Raw genomic sequence first — 17,787 nt, 5'->3', positions numbered from 1 at the left:
ACCAAACTTTCTCAATCTCAATTCTCGGGTCATTAAAGTAGGTCATTAACTCACATTTAAGTGGACAAATCTCATTAAACCATGTTCAGGCCACATTTCACCCCAGAATCTAAAGAATTTAGATTTCTCATTACTGCAATACAGTCGTTTTATTCTTGGTGTGTTTTTTTATTATTATTATTATTATTAAGTCATTTTTATTCAGATGGGTTTTAAACTGAATTCTACCAAAATTATACAACAATATGGTGAAATGCTATCGTCAGGGCCCTTGTAATGTGTACTGATGCTGTTAATTTACATATTAAGGTCTTTGTATAGTGCCAACGATTACTAAATCACAGTTCTGTTTGTTGTTATTGGTATTCAATGAAGCTTCTCTTGTTTTAGTCGACTGTGAGTCAGACCTCTCCATTATGCTTTTCTTTGCCAAATTTCATGCTGAGGAAACTGTTTTATTGACTAGATTTAAAGAATAGCGTTAGCAGCGCAGATTGACCAATGTACTTTTTGATTTTCCTTTCTTTTCTTCCATGGCCATTGCAGTGCATTTAGGGCAGCATTGTTTGACTAAGCGTTCTTGCATCTGTTAAACAGCACAAAACATGCTTTCCTGTTCATAATCATGGTGATCATCATGTGATCCTCAGAAACATCAGCTCTTTTGTGGTTGCCTGTTGGTTAAGGCACTTGTCATATGGCAGTCAGTGGTTAGTTTAAGCTGGAAATTTAAATGTAGCAGCTGTGTTTAATTTCCTGACGCTTTAGAGCTAGCATGATGGTTTTCGCTGTTCACTTTCTCTGCTTTCAGTTGCACAAAAAGACTGAGAGCATCTTGTCGCAGTTAGTGAAACAAAGTTCAGGGAGTCACAATGCAATTACAAAACAATTCTTAATGCTTCTCTGTTTTTTAAGCAATGATTCGATAACTGAACACTTCACAATAAGGTCCTATTAGTTTTTAATATTAGTTAATGCATTAACCAGGGATGAGCAATACATTTGTTCCAGTATTTATTAATCTTTGTTAAAGGTACGCTATGTAAGTTTTGGCCCTCTAATGGTTAAAAAACAAAACTGCATGCATATTGCGGAAGGACATTGTATTGGTTGTGCTTCGGCTCTGTGCGGATGATTATTGTTCTCCCACTGCTCATAAAACATTCACTACTTAAGAGATATAGCCAGTTTAGATGGAAAGGATCTCAAGCTGACTAGGTGAAGACGATACTGTATTTTTACCCATAAATAGACACGGTACTTCCTTGAAAATAAATTTGCAACAAGCATAATGAAATTTCACAATAGATCATGCTTTACAGTGTTTATCTGTTCAATAAAAAACACGATTCAAAAACACCATCATCTCCGCGTCACTTTTACAATATTTCAAATTCTTCAGTTCTCGCCCGTCTCCGAAAAGCCAAACTAATGTTGATTCTTGTTTTATTACGAGCTCTTTCGCATTATGTTTTTGCCTGCAGATTCTCCTCCGGTCAGCGTTTGATTCCCCGGAGATTTAGGCTCAATCCCAATTCACCCCTTGCCCCTACCCCTCCGTTTTGCACGTTCCCGTGAAGGGGTAGGGTTGTCTCGATTCTCTTTTGGTTGGAGGGGTAGGGGGAAGGGGAAGGGCCAGATAGCCCTTGAAACGAAGATTTTTCGGGACCACACTTCAAACGAAGGGGTATGAGAAATGTACCTGCATACACCGGCTACAGAGGCAACATGACTGCCAATAATCATTTTCTTTGTCACATTCAATCTTGTGTTCATATTTACGGTCATGTTCTTCAAAGAAACGTTTGCAAAAAAATCGCTAAAGTTCGTTAACAATATGACGCGTGTAACGCGCCGCGCTAAACGCCTCATTCGCGCCGCAAGACCTCCAGACGCGCGTAAACGCGTCTTAACATTGAAGTCACTCGCGCCAGACGCTCTATTCGCGTTTGGTGTGAACGCAGCATTAGGCGTCGAAGATATCGTCATCTCCGTTGTTTTCTGTGAACTTCAGAAGAAAAATGCAAAAAAATAGCTGTAACTCACGCAAGACTACAGCTGACGACGGCATCTTGGAAGTTTGTGATAAACATTGGCGCATCTCCTGTGACGTAGGCGCTAGCAACGACGTATAATGACGTGTAACGGTGTAGTAGTGGTGTCCCATTTCTTAGGGGAATATTTTCACCCCTACGCCTTGCCACTCTGTTTCAAGGGGCAAGGGTAAGGGGTATAAAATAGAATTGGGATTGGGCCTTAGCGGCTCCATGTCAATCTTTCTCGCTCGTTGTGACAACTAACCCCTGCCACTCCCCCCCCCCCACACACACACACTCCCACACCAGACATGTGTCAAAGTAGCCGGAGCAACTTTACTCTATTTACAGATATGACTAGACTCACACGGGCGAGTGACACATGATGCAATTTCCCGCCAAAACAATCCTGTCAGGTCTCAAATATAAACACTTCTAATAGGCTTACTGTGGTGAATCAGGGTAGGACAAAACACGTTTTGGAAGAAGGCTTCTTTTTTGTCACATAAGTAACATAGTTACATTGCCTTTAACATTAGTCGATTTAAAAAAAACTGTCGTTGTTAGCTCAGGTCCATTTAAATAGTGTTAACAGATAGAACTTTTGATTTTCATAATGTGTTAGGGTTAGCATACAAGTATATTTCATTGTTAGTTCATGTTATCTAATGTGGTTAACTAATGTTAATAGAACCTTGTAAACCTTTAAATTGAAAGTGGTACCAACCAATTATTGAGGGGTTCCTGGAAAAACTACAGTATGGTAAAGAAAAAGCGCTCACATTTGCTCATTTAAAATACACTGTCAAACAAACAAAAAAGCAGTTTCTTTATGATTGGGATTGGGATTTACTAGCAATACATTTTCTAGCAATTTTGAAAATTGTGTTATAAGCGTAGCTCATTCTGATGTTTGTCCATGATTAAGGTTCTTTGAGTCTTTGGTTAAAAATGTAATCTATGCTCTCAAGAAAAGTCCAGATTGTGAAGGAACAACTGGCTGTTGTTTGCAGAAACCAATCATCCCGATGACTAATCTCTAATTCTTCTGGTTATGAAGAAACCTGGAGCTTTTAGCCGTGGTCCGACTGGCTGGTTTAAGCTGTGAAGTCTCCACGTCATGTTCTTGTGGGTGTCTGGAGGTCTAAAGACACAATCAGTAGCCTTGGGAACCCTCGTGTCTGTGTTGGTTAAGATGTTATGTGAGTGGGTGGGTGGGTCGGTTATCTCTCGGCCTGTTCGACTCTTCAAACGAGAGAGACGGGTCGTCAGGGTCCGGAACACAGAGCCGATCCACCTACACATGCTATTCCTGCTCTTACTGTCATCTTAAGATAAATAAAGAATGAAGCGTAATGTAAGCTCAGAGCTGAAATGTGCTGGCCGGCTGTCAGTGCAGTGCATGTAAGGTTCAATTATACTTTAATCACAGATTATGAGAGAGATACCGCCATAACTGGAGCGTTAATGGTGTGTTCACATGGAGATTAATGTCTTCAAGTCTTCAATTATTTTTCTCAGTACAACAAAATACATGCGGCCTTAACTGCATGGTGCAATCTGTGAGTAACTTTCATTTACTCAGGTTAATTGAATTCATTAAAGTTGATTTGGTGATTCAAATGGATGGCAAAAGTCTACTATAAATACGACATCTGTATGTTTACATACACTGTTTTTAGTTTACCAATTTCGTGAAGAAAAAAAGAAAGATGTTTTTACTTTCTGAATGTTCACCTAAATACCTGAATACAACATATACAACTTTTAATTTTAATAATGTATTAGTTAATGTTGAAGTCGAATTCAGAATCGATTCAGAATTGTTGGAGAGAGAATCGCAATGCATCGAGTTTTTTTTTTTTTTTTTTTTTTACCCCGTGTGTGTGTGTGTTTTTATAAATGTAGTATGTTGTTACTATTTAACTTAAGGTGTGTTCAGTAGGATTATAGGTTTTTGCTTTTGTACAAAATTTAGCATTAAAAAGTGAGAAATTTCAATTAAATTTAGGGCTGCATGATTAATCGAAATGAAACCTAGAGAAAGAGAAAAGTTAATTGCAATTAATAGTGCAGCCCTACTTAAATTGGTGTCAACTACAAAAATGTTTAGTTCTGTGACATCTCTATTGTGTTTATCTGGAGACAAGACTTGAAGATGGATTCTTTTAAAGTAACCACCCACAACACCACAGCATTTCTTATTTTCTTCAGAAATATTGTAAAAAATCTAAAGCTTTTTTGATGGTTTTAGATTAATTGTCTAATGCTCTTGATAGTGATGCATTTTAATGCCAAAGAGTTTTCATATTCCATATTCAGACATCATTACACCATCAGTACTTGCTTAAAGCTTAATTTTTCTTACTTGTCTCATTTTACCGGTTGTAATCGTTTGTCTCCTAGAAGCATTTCAGTTTCAGAGAGGTTTACTGCGGTATACATCATCATGTTTGGTATACATCATCATGTTTGGTATCCAACATGCGCTGTTTTATTATGTAAAGTGAATGGAGTCATGCACCTGTTTTTCGCTCGTTCAGTTTGTTGACTGGTATGAAGATGATTTAACACACATTTCAGTCATTTCTATTTATGTCTGATATTCCAAGCTTTAGAATAAACACTAGAAGATGTTGTTTTAAATAGAACTTTAGGGTTCTTGACTCAATTTCAAACAACCCTTTCTGCCAAAGAGGAGTAATGTCTTAAATGTAGGGATGCACGATATCAAATTTGGCCGACATTTTAAAGCCGATAAATAATGGACTACTTTCTTTGCTTTCCAGCTGAGACGCTTCAGATGTGCACTGTTTTCCATGATGGTCTTGAATTGCTTGAAATATGATTGTAATCACATTTCAAAAAGGAAAATACGGTTAAGTGCAACATGCGCTGTCATATAGGCTACATAAAATGATAATGAGAACATTATAATTGTGTGCTTGGGACATGGCTTTTAATTGGTGAGACTTTTGTTTTTGTAATCAGGCTCTCTAAAATTATATAAAAATTTGGATTTAGATTTATCGGCCAATATATCGATTATCGGCTTTCAAATATAAAGAATTATCGGTTATCGGTATCAGCCAAAATTTTTATATCAGTGCATCCCTACTTATATTTCCTATTGATAAAATATGTTTACAAGCTGTTTAATTAATAAAATTTGATTAAAATTATAAATTAATGAACCAAATTAACTAATTAAAACTAAATCCATAAAATGATCCCATGATGGGAATGGAAAATATGAAGTGCCTAACAAGAACCTGTTGTGTAGGGACTTGATTTTTCCTCACTTACGCCACCAAAAACGTCATTAATGTCCAGTGAAACTGACGTGTGTTTCTTGTGTTTGTTGTTGTTCAGACACTGGAGGAGCCCCCTTACCTGACCGTTGGCACTGACGTGAGTGCCAAATACAGAGGGGCGTTCTGTGAGGCCAAGATCAAGACCGCCAAGAGACTCGTCAAGGCAAAGGTGAGCCACTGAATCATAAGATGAACCAAAGCAGCAGAGATCACTTGAATATATATTTTGAATGCATGGATGATCATTGATTAGAAAAGACTATTATGCAAATTTGAGGTGAGTTTGATCGTACGATCATCAAAAAGTGAATGTAACGTAAATAAAGATAATAAGAGGCATCTGTATTTTGTTTGTTAACTGATGTATTGTTCATCCCTATTATTGAAAGAGAGAAATGCTGGTCTAATGTTGAAATAGACTTAAGGGCTGCAACTAACGATTATTTTAATAATCGATTAATCTGTTGATAATTTTTTTCGATTAATCGGATTAAAAAAAAAAAGCATTCATTTCCAACCCTTTGTTCAAAAACAGAACTGACAGTGCAAATTCACAGTGCAAAAAATCTTCAGAAAGTGCACAAACAGGTCGCTTCTTGAACATCCCTGAGCTGTTAAAGTAATGAAACAAAAAACATACACATGAATGCTTAACATCTGCCAAATATATAGGCTTTTTTAAAATAAAGTGCACAAAAAGATGTATATTTGTGTTTAAAGGGACCTTTATAAATAATTTATAAAAAAATAAAGAAAAATACAAATCAGAAAACTTAAAGGAGAACTCCGGTCAATTTTAACATTGAGCTCATTTTTTTGTAAATTTGGAGTGCTGTCAATACAGAGAACAACGACAAAAATCGGTGTTGCCTACACCGTGTTATCCTCTTTTTAAAATTTGCACCCTGTTGACTTCAATGGGGCAAGTTTTAAACCTGCTTTTAGCCTCTTAACATCCTTGATGTGTCATTACAAGTGCACAGCCATGTGAGTGATTCCTTCGGAGTGAACACGAGTGAGTCTGACTGCAGTAGATGTGAAAGATATGAATAAAAGTGATGTTATTTCAGCCAGCGCACATACCTGTATTTACATCCTGTTTTCGGCTGAAGTCCACAGTAGTCGATTGGCGCATGATCGTACGTACTAAACCTATGCGCGTGAACTCGACAATCAACTACTGTGGACTTCAGCCGAAAACAGGATGTAAATACAGGTATGTGCGCTGGCTGAAATAACATCACTTTTATTAATATCTTTCACATCTACTGCAGTCAGATTCACCCGTGTTCACTCAGAAGGAATCACTCACATGACCTGTGCACTTGTAATGACACATCAAGGATGTTAAGAGGCTAAAAGCAGGTTTAAAACTTGCCCCATTGAAGTCAACAGGGTGCAAATTTTAAAAAGAGGATAACACGGTGTAGGCAACACCGATTTTTGTCGTTGTTCTCTGTACTGACAGCACTCCAAATGTACAAAAAAATGAGCTCAATGTTAAAATTGACCGGAGTTCTCCTTTAACAGGGTTTATTTGAATGTCAGAACTTGTTCTAGACTACACTCACAGACGCGCACACACTCACAAACTCTCACACTCAGACACACACACACACACACACGCAGACACACCACGCACTCACTCTCTCTCACTTCCTTTGTTCAGACACTTTGCATTGCAATGCAAAATATACCGTCACATCGCCTAGTCAGGCCAGTTAGATATTTTGCTGCATTCTCTTCAAAGGCAGTCTTTGCAGATATAACCATCTTCCTCACAGATGCCATTATCCTCCGCACAGCTCTCGTGGTACCATGACTTACACTGACAACATCCCAATGTCGGAGAATAAAAGTCAGAGTCATTGTTATTTGACGCTTAAGAAACGTAAAACATGGTTGTGGTACAGTGTCAGTGATTAGTTATGAAATCTTACTGCATAAATTCAATCTTATTTAATCCTCCATATGAAAGTTTATGTGCTCGAATTATTTCTATTTATTAAACAAAAGTTCAAAACAATAATTGTAGTACTGATTATTGGAGTCCATTAATCGAACTTCCATGGCTCTTATATAGTAATTATATATTACTACCTATTTACTAATGCTCGGACACACTCGGTCTCTCTCGCGCGCAGACACACTCGGTCTCTCTCACGCACTGTCGAGTGCAAACATTCAAATCTGACCTAGAGAGAGCAGTTGTCATGTATAGGTATTAAACACATGTATAGTTTGTATTAAAACTTCAGTGTTTTCAACCACACAGTATCATTATTTCTGTTATAATCATTCAAATGATCACAGAAGTCTATAAATAAGAAGTTTATAGATCAGATAACCTGATGTCTATGGTCGCGTAAATAAAGAAAATCACCCTTTGAATGTAACTTAATGTTACATATGTAGATTGTGTCAGTTACGTCGTTACACCAGTAGGTGGTGACAAATGTAAAAAATATATATATATATTGCATGCATGTCATTGAATCATTCATTCAAGAGATTCATTCAAAAACACAGATTCATCAAGTAATAAAACAAGCAGACCGTCAAGAATTAAACAAGCCTCATTTTGATGCATTTGTGTGTCGTCGTTATTGGACTTACATTGTTGTGAAATGTTTTGAAGTTGGAGAGCAAATTGAGTTTTCATTCCTAATGAAATATTCTGCTCCTTTTCCTCCTTTCTCTCATCAGACTTTCTCTTTCTGTCTTGTCTCTGCCCTCATGTTTTTCTCCTGATGGCTCTCTGATGTTTTGTAATTGAGATGTGATTAGCTGCTCCTCGCCAAGCAGAAACCTTGTTCAAGCTTGTAATCATATTCCTGTTGTTGTACTACTGATGACATCATTGCGTCTCTCTCTCTCTCTCTCTCTCTCTCTCTCTCTCTCTCTCTCTCTCTCTCTCTCTCTCTCTCTCTCTCTCTCTCTCTCTCTCTCTCTCTCTCTCTCTCTCTCTCTCTCTCTCTCTCTCTTCACAGCAGTGTGTCTGTTTGTTCTGTCTCTCTCTTTCTCGGTTGGTGTTTATCCATTAGTCAAAGAACAGTCTTTACATTCACACAGTAAGTGTGTCTGAGAAATAAGAGCAGGGCATTAGATCTCCTCGCTGTCTGTGTGTTTATGCCTGTGAACAGATGTAATGTCCTGTCTGTCAACTGATTTATATACGTTTATAGTTATCTTAGTTCTGTGATTAAGGCATCTTTTGGTTTCTGCAATGTCTGATTTATCGGATGTTTATTTTTATGTTCCTGTGTTCTTGCAATCTTATTCATTGGTCATGTGCATGTGCTTTTATGTACTGAACTGAGAAAATATATACCGTGATTTATATAAAGTCACTTTGGATAAAAGCATCTGGCAAATGCATAAATAATGTGATGTTTTGAAAATGTATGTTTTACAAATCATGTTGATTTATAAATACTCAAAATAATTTTGACCATAAGATTTTTAAATTATTATTTTTATTTATTTATATTTTCATTTATTTTATTATTATTATTATTATTAATAATAATAATGATAATAATAATTAATTAATTATTATGTTTATTTATATATATATTTAAAATATTCATAGTGAAAATTATGTATGTGTGTATATATATATATATCCCCGTTGCACACACACACACACACACACACACACACACACACACACAGTGAGTGTAATTGAAGGTTCGTTCGTCAGGAATGACCTGTTGCAGAACAATCAGAGCTTCATCAGACGTGACTGTGGCGACATGCTGAAGTGTGAGACTTATTATCTCCTGTGACACTGACACATTCACACACACACACACACACACACACGTCTCACGGATGATATTCATTCGACAAACTGCTCACAGCTGGAGAAGTGCATGTGTAACCCTAAACACAGTCATGGCAGTGTGAGATTACATGGACGTCACTGAGTTAATCAGCTTTGGACTTTCTCATATTCTTGTTTATTTTCAGTATGCTTATGTACATTATACAAAATCCATATATGAACATTTGTGTGGATCGGATTCTCTCAAAACAATGTGCTGGGCATAGTTTTTTTTTTTTTTTTTAGATGATGGCTGTTAATTGTTTTGACCGTAATTAATTTTTCTAGAGAAATAAAAAAAATAATAAAAAAAATTAAGTTTAATTATTAATTTCTATTCGTAACATTGAAATATTCATATTCTGTGAAGCTGCTTTGAAACAATGTTTTATAAAAGGCGTTATACAAATGAACTTTAATTTTATTTTAATTGATACTTCAGTTGATTCATGCATTTCGATGTTTGGTCACAAAAGTTGTGTTGGACTGTATTGTTGTGTGTGATTTTTCAAGTTCTTCATGTCATTTAATTCAGATTTCAGCTTGTGAAATGAAAAGGATGAATCTCAATTCTTATGCGTGGCGTCTCACAGTGTTGTGTGTATTAGTGGAAATATGACATCTTGTTCCTCCATCTCTATCCCATCCTCTCGCACAGCGTGTTTCATCCGCCCTGCTTTCAGTATAATTATCTTCTGTTCTGTGACACTCAATGATTGGGTTACCCAGCGTGTCTTCTCTGCGTTTGGTCTGATATCAAAACAGGGACGTTCGGGTCTCTGGTGAGGATCCGGCTTCCCGATAGGAGCGATCGATGCTTCTTGGCCGTTAGGGAAAGCCCTTCCGTGTTTTCTATCCTCATTCCTCACTGACTGTGTGTGTGTGTCTCTCTCCAGGTCACCTTCAAACCCGACGCGTCCACTGCGGTGGTGCACGATGAACACATCAGAGGACTTCTGAAGGTAAGAGCAAACCTGCCTCCTTCAGCACAAACACAGGCTGTGGCGCATCACTTCCTTGGCTTTATGAGAGTGTGTCTGTTAGTGGTGCAGTGGATCACAAGACTCACGGTTCGGATCATTTACGGATTTTGAGCCACGATTGTTTTTTGGATCAGCCATATATATATACACATATGGGTGGAGGGGCGTAATTGTAACTTTGCTTTTCATTTATTATTTAAAGTTCACTTGAGGTACTTCGATACCACAGCAAAAACTACTAGCCTAACTGTTGAAGTTCAAACATTAAGGCGAGACACTACAGGTGAATAGGGTAACATTTTTAACTAGCAGATATCACCATGAATCTTTCCCAGTTGGTTACCTACATTTAAGATGAGGAAAAAATGTATTACAAGTTTTCTGTAATTTAATGTTTAAATATGCAAATTAGGCTATATCTAATTAAATATGCGCTAATTTGCATATATTTTAAAAAAATGAAATCTGAGTATTGGATAAAGCCAGGTTAAAAATTATTTTTTCATTGTGTTCAAATATTAGATGGAAAAAAAAATACAGAGGGATTTATGGATATCTACTTTTGTTATCCTGTAAATCAGAATATACTGTCAATAGCCTTAAAAAATATATTTTTGCCATGTTTTTTGAAATAAAATGTTATATAAATCAGGCTAGGAATAATATATTTACAAATCCCTCTATAAATGTCTTCATAATATAACTAGGTACAAGACTGGAAATTTAGGTGTATATCGGTGCTACTGAAGTGGAGATTTCAGACTTGGAGAATGAGAGTAAAGTCATTTTGAGAAAATGGGCTTTAAAGATTTATCATCAGCCAATGAGATTGCGCATTCAGCCCTTTTACTTTCACGATTGGTTGCTGATTAAAAAGGAAATGACCATATTTGGATCCGACAGCATTGTACAGGAGAGAGAGAGCTTTCTAACGGTGTGTGTGATGACAGGGTGCAGACAGCGATCGCGGAGCAACGGGAGGATTTACAACGCCAACTTTTGTTGAATTTAGGAGAAATCTACAGACGCAAACAGACAAAGTGTAGGAAAATAAAGACCTAAATGTGTATTTCTGCCTTTTTTTTCACCACAAGTCTGAAAGAAGACATGTTATTGAAGACAAATGTCCAAAAATCTCAAAATTGACCAGTAAAAAAAAAAAAAATTACAAGCAGAGATGAATACTAAATAACACAGTTACAATGTCTAACATTAGTATTCAGGTACAGAAATGTATAATTAGGCCTAAATGTAAAATAACACTGTGTTCTCTGTAGAAATCAAAAAGTCCTGCGAAAGTCCTGCGTGATGCAACCAAATCAAAGCTATTTAAATGTAATCGGTTTGCTCATGTTGTTCCAAGCCCTTTTGACTTTCACACTTGAACGCAAAACAAATGAAATATTTGTAAAGTAGCCCGTGATCACATCTGTTAAGCTCCCAAAATGCATCACAATGACACGCTGATTTGCACACGGTGTCAAAACTATTGTCTGGAGTTCATGTTTGATGGTGCCAGTGATGCCAGTCAACCATATAATCCTCTATTTCATATTTATATTGCATTGAAATCTTTGTTTGTCACTCATTTGTTTAAAAATCTCCTGGCAAGCCAGCCGTTGCATCTGTAGCTGTGATTATGAATATGACGGTAATTATTCTCCGCCATCAGCTCATCAGAAAACATCTCGCTTATGTCTGGCAGAACTGTTTGCTTTGAGCACTTAGTGAGAGAGTAAATGACAAATGCAAGCAGCAAATAGGTGAAAACCACTGATGCCCAGACTAGCTAAACTCTCAGAGCTAGTTATTTATTGGTTATTAGCGGGCCAGATTCAGTACACTTGAAGTACATTAGCAATAAAAGGCCAAAAGAAATGTATGTAGCATGTGAATATGTTAATATATTTTGACGCTGAGTCTCAGAAAAACATGTCCACGTTTTGGAAAATGGAAGAAATTAAGTTATATTTTGCATAGAAATAAGATAAAGGACCATTTAGATTTATTTATTTTTTGCTTTGTATATAAATAATATATACATTTGTATTATAATTATTATGAAATAAAAAACTTAAATTTAACTTAAAACAAAAAATTATCTTAATTTTTGCTCAAATAGGCTTCATTTTCTTCATGGATTTTATTTCTAATTATTTATCTATTTTTGCGACCTCTTGTTGGCATGTTCTTGACAGGGTTTGCCCTTATTTGAACATGTTAATCATTCAGAAACATTTGATACGATCATTTTACGATGGTAGTGCCACAGTACAGAACATGATAATCCCTCACAGGCGTTTCTCCATGAGTACTGTCAGTGATTATGGGAAAAAAGAAATAAATTCCGGTTTCTCATCTCCAGCTTCAGTGTTTTGACGCCCAGCGAGTGGTGTAACACCGTGAAAGCCTGTGAATGAGTGATTGTGTTTTCTCTGGTGTTAGGTGGGCGCTGTGGTCGAAGCCAGGAACCAAGATGGGATCTACCAGGAGGCCATCATCAACAAGCTCACTGACGCTAGTCTGTACACCGTCGGTAAGTCCATTACATTCCTTTCAAACAGTATCAAGCCCCTTTCACACAGAGATTCCGGAAAATACACGGATAATGTGTCCCGGGTTCGTTTGACTTTGGTTCATTCACACTGCCAGTGTTTTTCCGGAATCTGTGAGTGCGTTCAAGATCCCGTAAAGACACGTGATGTCAGGATGTGATAACTCCTGTCAGATGTTCTGCTGATAACTCTTCGTCATTTCTACACGAAGACGAGTCCATTCTCCCCAGTAGCGCCACTGGGTTTGCCGAGTGGCTCGTTCCCCATAGGTTGTAGAAAATCCCGTGGGATGGCCCGTGCGTCATCACTACGACACACCCCTTACGGCATTGGTCCTGGCTTTTGTTCACACAGTGTGTATTCCGGGTCTGATCCCGGCAATGTTACTAGGTCCCCATCCCGAGATCAATCCCGGGACGTGTTTGCGTTCACACAGAAGGCACTCAAGCAATTTTACGGCAATTTCCCGGGATCAACGCGCTGTGTGAAAGGGGCTTGCCTGAGACAAAGAGGGAAAGGCTTCTTCTGTCCTCGTTTATGCTTTGCTTTCATATGCGAGGGCAACACAGTCAGCTGGAGACGCTGAGTAATTTTCATTTTCGTTCAGGGCTCATGTTTTGATGAATGTATTTTTGTTTTGTTTTTATTACGTTGTGATTTGTGTTACGTTATATGTTAGGATAATATGAGTCAGTCTCCGTCTCTCACAAAAACATGAAATATTGTGTTTTTATTCCTCATTTTGATGGGTTAATGTGAATTTAGTGCACATATGTGTCGCCACATGGAGAGGAAATCTTGATGAGTCTTAGATAAAGTTCTGATGGTAAATTTCGCAGAAGACCTGTGAGTCACAGCAGATGTTTTCTCTAGCAGATGGTTTGTATGTCTCTAATTTGACACTGTCGTTCTTTCGATTTTACCTTATAACCATATTTCTATGCTAATGAAGTTTCAAACCAACTGGTGATAAGTTTTATTCTCATTTGGTGTTCATAAACACATGAAATGGACTCGCTTCGCCCGATTTTATACACCTTTTATTCGCCTTTAGCCATTTATACAAAGGCAGCTCAGAAACTGACCTATTATGATTATGATCTTTCTTTAGTGTGTGATGTTGCTGTTTTAGCATGAAAAAGGTTTCCTCCAGCAGTTCTTCTCTATATCAGTGTCAGTGTTTCTGAACTCATCCTGAAACGCCTCCATTGTAGTCTTGAGTTTCTTCCGGGAACGAACACGTCACAATATTCCTCATTTAAATAATTCATACGCAGAATAAAGGGGCGGGGCCTGGTTGAGTTAGTTAGTAGTGTGTTAAACTGGTGGTTATGGTAATGGGCGGGACATTTCCCAAACACACTCGAAGCGCTTGACCAATCACAGCACACTGCTCCAGCCGACCAATCAGAGCACAGTGTGCTATTCAGAAGGAGGGGCTTCATAGAGACAGGAACTAAACAGAGCGTTTATGAGCTTCCAAGCATGACCCTGTTCTAGTAGAGCCTAAAAACTAGGGCTGCACGATTAATCACAATTTCCATGTAATCGCACTTAAATGGATTTGGTTTATTGCGATTATGAAATCGCAAAGGCTGTGATTATTTGTTATGTGCAGCTTGTCAGTGACGTACGGCTCTGTGATCATTAGTAAACGCTGCTCCATCTGAAAGCACTGTGAGTTTGAGTCGCTTATAACGTGCATTTGAAAAAGCAACACTCGTCAAACATCTTTCCAAACATGAAGCATTGATGAACCTCTGTCCAACAAAAGACAATATTTAATAACATGCTTTTACTCCAAACTCACTTCATGACGACAGTTGAGCTCCTCCTTCTGTGAGATGATGTGCTTCTTACACAGAATAAGGCAGTCGTGTGTTTATTAGTCATGTTTAATCAAAGCGTTTCAATCTTCTGTTTATTCGTACTATCGTACTATTATTCGTACTATTTGTGTTATCGTACTTCAGCGGTGGGGCATATTTGTGTGAGATGCCCTCTGGTGTTCAGATGATTTGGTGTGTGTGAGACGCCCTCTGGTGTTCAGATGATTTGGTGTGTGTGAGACGCCCTCTGGTGTTCAGATGATTTGGCGAGTGTGTGTGTGAGACGCCCTCTGGTGTTCAGATGATTTGGCGAGTGTGTGTGTGAGACGCCCTCTGGTGTTCAGATGATTTGGTGTGTGTGAGACGCCCTCTGGTGTTCAGATGATTTGGCGAGTGTGTGTGTGAGACGCCCTCTGGTGTTCAGATGATTTGGCGTTTGTGTGTGTGTGTGTGTGTGTGTGTGTGTGTGTGTGTGTGTGTGTGTGTGTGTGTGTGTGTGAGACGCCCTCTGGTGTTCAGATGATTTGGCGAGTGTGTGTGTGAGACGCCCTCTGGTGTTCAGATGATTTGGCGTTTGTGTGTGTGTGTGTGTGTGTGTGTGTGTGTGTGTGTGTGTGTGTGTGTGTGTGTGTGTGTGTGTGTGTGTGTGTGTGTGTGTGTGTGTGTGTGAGACGCCCTCTGGTGTTCAGATGGAGAAACATTACTACCGATCAGCCGCTTTAAAGCTGCGCATAAAATAATCGCGGCCTTTGCCAAATCGCGTTCGGTTTCATTGCCATTTAATTGTGCAGCCCTACTAAAAACACAATCAAGACTTTGAAAGAGGGCATAGTAGGTCCTGTTCTAAAACACTCTAGAGTGTGTGTGTGTCTGATAACTCGTCTCTCTCTCTCTCTCTCTGTGCAGTGTTTGATGACGGTGATGAGAAGACCCTCAGGCGCTCGTCTCTCTGCCTGAAAGGAGCGCGCCACTTCGCTGAGAGTGAGGCAAGTCATCTTTCTCTTTAATGCGTTGGTTTAAATGACTAGTTAAGTCCTTTACCTTGTGACACTTGCTCCCTTTCGCATCACATCCTGTTCTTGACAGTGTAATTTTACGAATTCATTTAATTTTGTCGAAATTCAAAGGGTATTTCTACAGACATTCAAGTTCAAGTGAGCTTTAATTTGTCATTCAGCAATATGGGAATGAAATGTTAAACATATAACCTGTATAAATCTATGTAAACATATAACCTAAATAAACCTACTCATAGCTAACCTATTTAAAAAGTAAAGACTCTCAGATCCAGTGTTTTGAAAGAGAACTTGAGGACATGTTGGAAAAACCTGTGAATTGATTTTAAATTAAAACCATATTGCAAAGAAAACATGTTTAGTTTGAAACATTCCGATTAGACAGAAAAAATGGAAACTCCTGCAATATTTCTCCAAAAAGTGAGTTTTTCATTGCAAAATTGGCAGCATCTGCTCAAACTGAAGTCGTAAGTAATGATTTATTGTGTTCACTGATATGATTACCTTATATAAAAATCATGAGTTTAACTTATAATCCAGTATATTAAGGCATGTATATAATGGGTACATGAAAATCTTGTGCATGGTAGAAATGACCCAGAACCGTGTCGAGTCTGAGGCGCTTCATTCCCGGGTGATTATTAGAAACTGTGTCACGTCTCAGTGTTTGCTAGTCAATGATTTCAAACAGACTGTCAGTTGTGTAGAAGTCAGAAACATATTCTACGCAAGTATGTGAATGCAAACACTTCTAGGTACACAAGTGAGCCTCTATCTATTAGATCTGGTAAATCTTTATCAGTATTCAGGAACTTGCTCAAGGCACATTTTTTATTGACCGCTTATAACAGGTAATCTCAGTGTGCTGTGAGATTTGTTAATATGTTTTATGTTTTAATCTTTTTATTTTCATGTAAAGCACTTTGGGCGACCTCGGTTTTAATTAGCAGTGCTATATAAATAAACAAAAGAAAAGAAAGAAAGTGTGAGTTTATATGTCATTTTCTTCCATAATGTCATTTTCTTCAGTCAGTTTGATGAATCGATTGTCATGGCAGAGCAACAGTTTAAAGAGAGTCGTGGCTTTCTCAGCGCTAACTAGTAAATCTCATCTCTGATTCTCTTCCAGACTCTCGACAGGCTTCCTCTTACCAACCCCGAGCACTTCGGCACTCCCGTCATCGGCAAAAAAGGAAACCGCGGAGGCCGACGGTCCAATCCCATGTGAGTGTGTCTACTTGAAGTTTTGTGACAAAATGAAGAGGCGTTTACATGCATTCACTGCGTTTTTAGTCGAGTCGCCTTTATTTCTGTAGCGCTTTATGCAATTCAGATCGTTTCAAAGCAGCTTCACGGTAATAAACATGTAAAATAGCAGTGTTGCAACCTTCATCAGTTAAGAAATGACTTTAGTCTCTGCTATAAGCAGCTCTACAGGAGGCAATATTTAATGTTAATTCAATTTAGTTTAACAATTTAGTTTAATAATTTTAAATATATATATATATTACTCATTATGAAATCAAAATCCACTGCCTTTATTTCCACGTTTTAATTAAACTTAAATCAATCAGTTTAGTGTCAGACTAGTTGATCCTCCCGTCCGTCATGTTTCAGAAGCGAAATGGGTCGCAAATGGCATTTCATGTTCACTTTAAGGACTTTTTTGAAAAGTCATTTGCATTTTTTTTATAGCTAAGTTGCATATATTTTTAGCTAAATGATTATTATGATTATTTCGATATTATTTTTCATGTAGTAAAATAGCTGTTTGTGAATGTAAAAGCTCTGCAAAGTTTCAAAGTCAATGAAAAAGTTATTTTTTTATATTTTTTTTAAAGTCTCCTAAAAGAAAAAGCAATTCTGAATTGCTGAAACCGTCGTCAGTAATTCCAGTCTTACTTCCGGCTCGAACCTGTGTAGGTTTGTATCAAATGTGCATAATGCCAGTCTACGGTCTTCTTTGCCCTCAATCACTGTAGTTGTAGCTGAGACTGGAAGAGTTTGGTTTGTGTTGTGATTCTGCAAATCCACTTTGACACAGATTGATACGGTAAAACCGACACCATTGTTACTGTTTGTATCACTTGATACAGGAGTGTATCAAGTGCTGAGGAAGATGGTAATGGGCGTTTTGTTTCTGACACGCGCTGTAAGCGGTCGACCAATCACAACAGCCCATCTGACCAATCAGAGCAGAGCAAGCTCTCAGAAAGGAGGAGTTTAGA

The 17,787-nt window shown here is 37.9% G+C and overlaps 1 protein-coding gene across 3 annotated transcripts in view; it reads left to right on the top strand.

Moving 5' to 3' along the window:
* arid4b (AT-rich interaction domain 4B) overlaps positions 1 to 17,787 on the top strand; it is a 92,608-nt gene that overhangs the window by 36,751 nt on the left and 38,070 nt on the right. For all 3 annotated transcript variants that reach the window (XM_079855665.1, XM_079855664.1, XM_079855663.1), the window contains exons 3-7: positions 5,409 to 5,519; positions 10,073 to 10,138; positions 12,605 to 12,695; positions 15,450 to 15,529; positions 16,689 to 16,783. In XM_079855665.1, coding sequence (XP_079711791.1) covers positions 5,409 to 5,519; positions 10,073 to 10,138; positions 12,605 to 12,695; positions 15,450 to 15,529; positions 16,689 to 16,783 — 443 coding nt within the window. The remainder of the gene's footprint in view (positions 1 to 5,408; positions 5,520 to 10,072; positions 10,139 to 12,604; positions 12,696 to 15,449; positions 15,530 to 16,688; positions 16,784 to 17,787) is intronic.

Source organism: Squalius cephalus (genome assembly GCF_949319135.1).
Source record: "Squalius cephalus genome assembly, chromosome: 21".
Taxonomy (NCBI): Eukaryota; Metazoa; Chordata; class Actinopteri; order Cypriniformes; family Leuciscidae; genus Squalius; species Squalius cephalus.
This window is presented reverse-complemented; position numbering and strand designations above follow the sequence as displayed.